At 39.1% G+C, this 8,817-nt stretch overlaps 1 protein-coding gene across 1 annotated transcript in view; it reads right to left on the bottom strand.

Annotated features, from left to right (window-relative positions):
- Window positions 1–8,817, bottom strand: part of uggt2 (UDP-glucose glycoprotein glucosyltransferase 2) — a gene marked incomplete at its 3' end in the record, with an annotated part of 35,540 nt that overhangs the window by 25,470 nt on the left and 1,253 nt on the right. The window contains 15 exon segments of the mRNA XM_035676929.1: window positions 1–24; window positions 306–441; window positions 572–657; window positions 1,016–1,135; window positions 2,524–2,674; window positions 2,850–2,941; window positions 3,216–3,276; window positions 3,701–3,800; window positions 4,059–4,159; window positions 4,334–4,406; window positions 4,488–4,584; window positions 5,735–5,912; window positions 6,127–6,239; window positions 8,239–8,369; window positions 8,498–8,580. Coding sequence (XP_035532822.1) covers window positions 1–24; window positions 306–441; window positions 572–657; window positions 1,016–1,135; window positions 2,524–2,674; window positions 2,850–2,941; window positions 3,216–3,276; window positions 3,701–3,800; window positions 4,059–4,159; window positions 4,334–4,406; window positions 4,488–4,584; window positions 5,735–5,912; window positions 6,127–6,239; window positions 8,239–8,369; window positions 8,498–8,580 — 1,546 coding nt within the window.

The raw sequence follows: 8,817 nt of genomic DNA, 5'->3' as shown, positions 1-8,817 counted from the left end.
CCCTACATCTACTTTGTTGTACATCTGCAAGAGAGTGGCAAGTCAGATCAGATTTGACCATCACTGTCTTCAAATCCCTGCGACTGTCAATACTTTCCAACTCTATCTGGAAGAGCCGATACCGGAGGCAAAATCCCACCGACTCATCTAGTCCAATCATGTCTAAAACCGCAGGATAACACGAGACACAATAAAACAACTGACTTCTGAGGCATGAAGAGACATGAGCTGGAGAGGTATGTGCTTTAGTTATTCTTCAAGAAGTGCTTGCTAAAACAACAGAGATTTATATGTGACATACTTACTGAGAGCATGGACATCAGAGCCTGGGATAAATCATACTCCTCTGCAATGTAATTCAGCAGTCGGTAAAATCCAACCCCTGCGTCTGAGAAGCCATCAATCTCATCTTTGGTGTTGACGACAAACACAAATCCAATCCTACAGAAAGGGGTCAAAAACAAGTATTCAATTTGCAGGTGAAATGACAATCACTACCTGGTAAAGACTATGAATGCCAAAAGTGGACCATATAAACAGCTTTGGAGGTGTGACAAATCACAGCACTAACCTCAGAGGGATCTTATGCTTGTAGAAAAGCTGTGCTAGTTTCACCAGCTCAACACTTTCTTCTCGTACTGGATCTAGGAACAGCACCTAACAACAAAGGCATCGTCATCTAATCTGAATCATAATACATTTACGAATACTCAGTGTCTGACTTGGCTCATAGATGAATTCCAGTTTAGCACAATAATACATCCAGTCCCAGACAATTCTGATAAACAGAGGCAATTGAAAATGCACTCACTATTCTCTTTTGTGAGAGTGAGTCTAACTGTACTAACTGAAATGTAACAACCCACAATTTGACATTTAATCTGAGTCTATCAGAGAAGAGTTTCACAGGGTTCAGTTAGGTAAGTCAAAGTAACAGCTGAACTACAGATTGCTCTCAATTCCATTCCCTTCGTCACCTCTACCTCTCAGCATTTCTGGCCTTCAGGGGACTCACCAGGTTGAAGAAATTGCGTCGGATCTGGCGGATGACTCCGGGAAAGGTGGCTCTGAGTAGCTCCTGTACACCTGTTGGCCAGCTGCGGTACACTGGGTCATTCTCTATGTCATTTAGCCACTAAAAAGTGCATGACAAAAATAGAAGCTTGTGTGAAAATGATGATATTCATGAGTTAAGTGCAAGTAAGCAAACAGTAATCTTGGAATAGGTAGAGAGTAGGGTAGAAAGTACCTCACTAAAGGTATATTCTGACTGGTAGAGTGGTGTTTTTCTATTACTACTCTTTTTACTACATTTCTTCGATGGCTTGAACATGATACCCATGACAGAAATCAAAATGCTGGCTTTATCTGAGGGCTTTTCACTTGAGCCACCTAGTAACAATACACGACTTTCTAATCAAATATGTTATGTGTGATATCAGAGTAAGATGTCATGTGCCTAAAAATACCTTACTCCTTTGCTTTTGTTTGACTTTATCACTCTGTGTTTGTAACCTCCACAAGCAACCTCTCCCACAACTCCAAATTCCAAACTTTCATTCACAAACGCTGTGTATCCAAGGCTGGCTGAATGTTTGGGTGTAACTGCCTTTCCAAGAGCAACCACACCCTATACTTGGCTTTAATGATTCAGTGTGGTGATAAGCGTATCCTGTTATGTGTTTGAGTGCCGGGATACTGCACAGAGTTACATCAGGTAGGCTTTAGGTAGGCTTTTGAAAGTTTAATTTCTTTCCTGTTAACTGTAGTTCTATACCTTAAAAATTAAATCAGAAGCTAAATAAAGCTTTTGCAAGGCACATAACTAAACAGTTCCATGGACAGACATATGCTGGATCTGATGTGTACTTGTTATAAAGCTAAATATAAAATATACAGCTAAACTACCCACCATTAGACAAAGCTATTAGATATGGATTTTTATGATAAATGACCAGAATCATGGCTCCAAAATGATCCATTATTGCTGGCCAATCTGGAACTATTAGTGGTCTTTCTCTCTATAACTTAAGAGTACAAGCATTGTCCCAGTGCAAACGTTTGCCTTGCTGGCACACTGTCATTATCTTTGTCTCTCTCTCTCTGTCTCTCTCTGTCTCTCTCTCTGTCTCTGTCTCTCTCTGTCTCTGTCTCTGTCTCTCTCAGACACACATACTGTACATAATCTTCATCTCTAGAAGGGGAAATGCAAGCTGAAATGACAGAATACTTTGTGGAATGTTGAAAGGCTTAAAATCATCATTTCTTTGGCATTTTTATAGTACCTAGAATATTAAAATGGCCAGAGGGGCTAAAATGAACACTTGCAAGTTTTTAATTTGATAGCTTTTCTTGGCTAACTTCCTAATTAATAACTGAAGTTTCTGGCAGGCTTGAGACCGTTGCAATAGGCTGTTGACTGATCCACTAATTCATACCCTGGTGCGAATACACAGAACATAAAAAAACATTCCTGCAGAGTTGATCTGAGCCAGAAGAATAATGATTTTCAACAGGACTCACCATTATAGCTGGATGTCTGATGTCTAAGGCATAGCTGTCATCCACAGCGTTTACAGGTAACCTCAGCAGCTTGCCCTGATGTTCTCCTTTTATGCCTAGGTTATGAAGCCCCTCCAAGACCCTGGCCTCTCCTCTGAGGATGTCCAAAATGCTGCAAATAACAAATCACAGGTAAGTTATTTATACATATTAGCTGTGGTGGCAGTGGTTTTGGGTTGCAACAAACTCTGATCCTGCTGTAACAGGATTACTGAGCCAATTCATTGATCTGAGACTTCCTGGGGAGAGCACAGGCAAACCACCAATTCCTCCTGTTGGATTCCTACCTGAAAGGGTTATGAATGTCCAGATCGATGTGCAGTCCGTTGATGAAGAGCTCCCCGTCTCCCGGGTGAACACCAATGGTCTCACTGAGATGCTGAAAGAACAAACTCAAAGACTTAGTCGAATGCCAAAATCGCTAAATGAGTGATTCTACCTTTAATGTCTGGTCCTTTGAGAAGAAAAGATGTGCACAGTTACTACAGCAGTAAGTAGAAGAGAGACTAGGAGAGAAAAAAAGCAAGAATAACAAGTGATTCAGATACAGGTTAGAAACTCATTCCCTAAAAATAAAACTTGTGAGATGGCTGGATGTTATCAAAGAAAACCTCCTGCACTATCATGCAGGAGTGCTGCTTATGATATCACACCTTTTGGTTCTCCTCAATTTCCTTTCTCATTTCCTGCTTTACGGCCACTCTTGTCAGTGATCTGTGGGAACAGTAAAACATGTACAGTCACCATCAGCTTTTACCACACCCCCAGCCGGCAGTAAAATGGCACTTTTAATCTTCAAAAACCTGTGGGCTCTCAAGATGGTACATTTTCAGTCAATTCCCTGTAAACACCAGACTCTTACTCAGCACTTTTTGGCATTATTACAAGCTGCCTAAGCCAAAATAAGCGAACATCAAAAAGCTGATTAGATCAATGTATTAAAAATGTATTTATTATAGATATAGTTCAAACAAACGGGTATAAAAGACATATTTCGTGTGTACTTAAATAACAGCATTTGTTTTCACACATTGTCACGCAGAGTAAGGCTCCTTAAAAAATATGGATTTTGGAAGAGTACCAAATGAGTTAGACAGTGAGCCAGAAAGAGAAAATAAGAATGAATGAATTTTCTTACCTGGCTTTGCTTGGAAAGTTCTGACTGAGGTCTCGCATGAACTTCAAAGCATCAAACTTTGGCACGGACATTATTCTGGAAGCTGCCTGGAAACTAAGATCTGTGGAGATCAAATGATGAAATCACCAACATTTATACCTTATATAACTACAAATGCACATTTTATTTACACTAATTAAATCCATGCAAGGTAATCAAAAGGAGTAATTTGCTATGGCACAATGGATATGGTAAAATGATTAACTGCTACAGCAACTCCAAAGCTAAAACAACACAATTCCACACTGCAATAATTACACATTCCCACTGTACTGATTAACTGTACAATCATTAAGCAACTGAAATAGAAAATCGAGACCTTGCATTTCCCACACTTTGAGAGGGACCATGTCATTGGTACTCTCCAGGAGATGTTTGCGAAGCTCAGTAAGTTGCTCCTGGATTTCGGGGTGAGATTTCCTTAAGAGAAGTAAAAAAAAAAAAAAAAGATGGAAGGAATATAAAAATACAACACACAGATTTGTTCTGATGTTAAGTCACACAAGGCAAAGGATGTCTAGCAGCAATAACTGAAAATACAAGGAACTGAAAAAATCTTTATGGCACGTAACATGTTACAGTTGAGTTACTTACTTTAATTTTCCAAAAAGGAATCCTTGGACTTCATCATTATTATCATCCTCAGCATTTGTAACGGTCTTTGAATCTATAAAGCAAAAGATTTGTATTTTATTGCTTTGAAAACAGCAAGGTCCATCACAGAATGTTTGATAAGTTACCAACTGACCTTTTACTTTGGTGTCATCCACGGCTTTGTATTCTGTGCTTTTGATAGCTAACTCAACACCGTACCCAGATAAAAGCATCTTTTGAGGCTTTGGATCCTGCAAGCAGCGAGAAGCAGAAAGGCTTCAGTGTAGAACAGTGTAGCGTTTTTGTGTGTACGTGCATTTCCGTTTAAAGTACTGTGATAATAGACAGTGTTCACAGCAGCCATTTTAACAGGGAATAGTAGGGTAAACACAGCTGTTATGAATGCTACTTAAGGCTTCATTCCTTTAAACGTAGCACAACCTTTGCAGTGAGCCAACATGCACAATAGCAGCACCATGACTCTGTTTTAATGGGACAGAACCTTATTTAGTATAATTTCTAACACCTGTGTTTACCCTACTATTTCATATCAAAATGCCTGTTGCGAAAAAGGTCAATAATCATCAAGACTGCAGATGCATCCCATGGGAGCTGCTCCCTTTAGCTATATACACTATATGGCCAGCATTATGAGGACACCCCTTCTAATGTGTAAGTTCCCCGTTAAACAGAAGGAATTTTTAAATACTACCCAGTCAATGGAAGTTATAATCTATAACATGTTTCACCATTGGAAACATGGACCGCCACCTGCAGCAGTAGATTTACTGACATTCAACTTTGACGCTAATATCACCCAGATTGAAAGCACTGCCTCAGTCTTTCACAGGCACAATCAGAAGGCTTTCACACCCACACTCTGCTTTTATTCAACCAACACGTCTTAAAGAAAAGCAGCTTTTACTCTATCAAAGTCTTCTATATCTCAGTTAGTTTTTGACTTTTCAGAGTTTGAGGAATCTGTAAATTCCTCTCTTCAACATTGGTCAGCAATGCAATCTGTTCAGTCCAGCATTGTTATGATCCCTGCTTTTGTAGGTATTACACTGAAGGAATAATATGTCACTGTTCTATCACTGCACTAGACACCATCTAAGTAAAGATGAAACAGTGAAGGTCTACGGCTCAGAGGAATAAGCTATATATTCGGCTTTGGCTGCACAGGTAATTCATTGCTGTTTTTACACGTTTCATCATATTTGTTGACAATAAGAAAAATGTAGGTTATCACAAGCCTTATCCTTTAAAACTTAAAGACAAAAGATACAAGGACAAGTTAAGACTACTAAATACTAATAACCACGGAGAGACACAGCAAAAAACATGATATAACATTTAATAGGTGGAACATCAATATAAAATAAAAGCATTGCTACTCACCGCTACATAATGCCGCAGAACATATACAAGTGTGCCTTCTCCAGCCTTCTCTGACAGCACTTTATGAAAAGTGGTGAACTTCTTGGTTCCAATCTCAGCATAGAGGATCACAACTGGCACATCTGTCTTATTGACCCCTGGATATGTGTGATCATTCTTGTATAAATATGGTTTTGGCCTGCAAACATTTGGAAATGTTGTTAAAAGACATTTCATAAACAAAATGATTTGTATCAACAACATTTTCCTGTGCAGTTCATCACAGGTAAAATCCAGTCAGTGAAAGCCTCAAAGAATACAATTTTAATAAGAAAATGTCTGTGTAAACTTGTCATCCTGTTCTGCTGTACAGATTGCGTTTATCCACAGAGGGGAAGACAGTGCCAAGTTACCTGCCTGCAGCTGCCTTCAGGAGCTTCTTGATATCCTTGGTACTGCAGCTATGCTGACCATGGATGGAGACAAAAGCAGGGCAAGCCTCAGGCGGAGGCTCATCACTTGCTATCTGTTAAGAGCAGAAGGGAGAGGAATGTTCTCTAACACACTGGCTACAACATGCCGGGCCAAAGTTAATCATAGTTAAACCAGTTACGTGATAGATTTATTCTCAATATTATATATAACAGTTTACAGTGGGCAGAGCAACACTTCATTTCACCAGCAAAAGGCCATTACTCACTCAAATGTTTGAAACATTTTAAAATTAGAAAAATTCATCAACCAGTGAATCTCTGTCACCAAATTACATTTTCTCCTCATCACTGCTGAAACCACAACAATCGAGGAACAGTGCACTGAAATTGCATAAGTCACCCGGTATTAAAGTCAAATTTAGACTACAGCCAACTGAATCGTATCCATTCAAAACTCATGTCATATAAACACCAGTTTAAATTAAAAAATGTTTCAGGATACCTTATGTACTTGTACTTGACAGTAACATTAAATGTAAAATCCCAAAACTAAAATTGTTAGTGTAAAGACAAAAATCTCAATCTTAACTGGGAACCACTGTAGGAAAAAAAATTTAAATCTCCTCTTGCAACTGCATTGTCCATCCACACTCTCCTATCTTGCCTCACTGACCTCATATATATTTTTTGTTGGCAGTAGGAAAAATCATTGGGCCTCTGTGTTAATGTAGTCACAGAGCCTCCTTTGCTAGTATTGCTTTCCAGTCTCTTCTCTGTCCTCTCTGTCCACCTTCCCTTTGCCCAACAATCATGAATTCTTGCACCTCCTCCTCTGGCATGAGCAAGATGTTGATCCTCTCCTATGTCTGCCTGTTTCATATTCAGGCTTTGTGGTACCAACACTCCTCTGTAGTATGAATGTGTTTCAAGAAATTACGCTCCATGAGTTGCACCTACAACATTGCACTTTTTAAGTAAGTTAGCTAAATCTTACATTTATTAGATTTAAAATCTGGTTCAACTTTTTTTGAGTATGGATTTGATTATCTAGTGCCGACTGTGCAAGGCTGTTTGACTCAATTCCAGTTAATGTCACTTGCCTTGTCCTAATTAGCAATTTTATCTAATCTCGAGCTCTGTTTAATGGTAAAGTTCAAGACAATATATAAAATGATGCAGACACATGAAAAAGAGTAACTTTTAGGTAACTCCGGCCATTGTTAATATTCAAGACCTAGATTCTAAAGCCATGCTAGCGGACATTGGCACAGCGCTGCTTTAGTTCAGAGTGTTAGCATGTTAATTAGTACAAAAGCACAAAATACAATAAATGCTGTCATCATTTTTGTTGGTCTTTTAGTCATAAACCAAAGTATTGGACAAACTGCTATTTTTACCTGATAATAGCTGGACAAAAAGTCTGTGTTAAAGACTCAGCCTTAATACATTGGGTGCATGTTCAAAGAGGTGAACTACCAGGGCTCCCCAAAGCAAACTTAAATCAAAGTTATTGATATGCATTACCAGGGTACCATGACCATATTTGGTCTCAATTCATTCTAGAAGATATTTCACTGGATAAGTAAAACCTGACCTGCAGGGGGGGCCACCCATCAACATTGCCATGGCCAAAGCCCCCTGGCCAGGTGTCAGTTATCATAGTGGCATTTTTTGAGTGAAGCTACATTTGCCAACACGTGACAGGCTGAAATAAAATTCTCACTGGAGTTTAGACAGAATACAAGTGGAGTACAAGTGGCCTAATTGATTTGGATCACCAACGCATATTCTGTTTACAGATAATTAACTTTACTAATTAACCTACTCACCCAAATTCTATGAGAAATCACATAAATATACAAGTGGATGTGGAGTATCTCACACAGCAGTTTCAGTATGATGGCTGCAATTTGAAGATTGTGCCAAAGCAACAGAAAACTGTTAGTAAGTCCTGCAGAGCACTATGGGTCAAGATTAGACTATACAGACAATGTAACTGCCTCTAACAACAAATGAACCTGGCTCTCTTGCAATATCCTCAGGCTGCTTTTGGAAAGGTTTTATAATATATACCATTTTGATCACACTTACCTGCTGGGATGCGTGGACAGCTGGTGAGTACGACCGTAGAGCCAGAGCAAATTTCAGGAGACTAACTTGAAGATCTGTGAGGAACTGGCCAGCCTTCTTAAGGATCAAGTTATAGTACGAGCGCACAGACTCTGTGAGACAAATCAACATTATTTAGTGATAATGAGGCTTTTTTAGAAGAGACGCACACCTGTTGTAAATGTATTTAAAATCTGTTCTGATACAGCAATTACACCTGTACAATCAAATGTTGTTATACCTCCATGCTTGTACACAGTGAGCTCTTTCACAGTGTCAACAAACTGCCAGAATTTCTCATTCCCATCTTCTCCAATAAACTCGCTAAAGAGAAAAAGAAAGCATTAGTCCAAACCACAGTGTGTACTGTACCTAAGTAACCATTTCCTGACTGCCCAACAGTTAGAGCTATAGACCACATAATCATTTAATATTTGCTGGTAATAATTGTGCTCTCCAGTCTTGGTTTCCTAATGTGCGCTTTAAATCATCACACAGCATTACACAGACCTTACAGGCATACAGTAGATTTTAATTACAATCAGAATCTTTTCACACACA

Source organism: Morone saxatilis, unplaced genomic scaffold (assembly GCF_004916995.1).
Source record: "Morone saxatilis isolate NCDOM2014 unplaced genomic scaffold, NCSU_SB_2.0 Contig5, whole genome shotgun sequence".
Classification (NCBI taxonomy): Eukaryota; Metazoa; Chordata; class Actinopteri; family Moronidae; genus Morone; species Morone saxatilis.
Note: the sequence above shows the minus strand (reverse complement) of the source record. Positions and strands in the feature narration are given on the sequence as shown.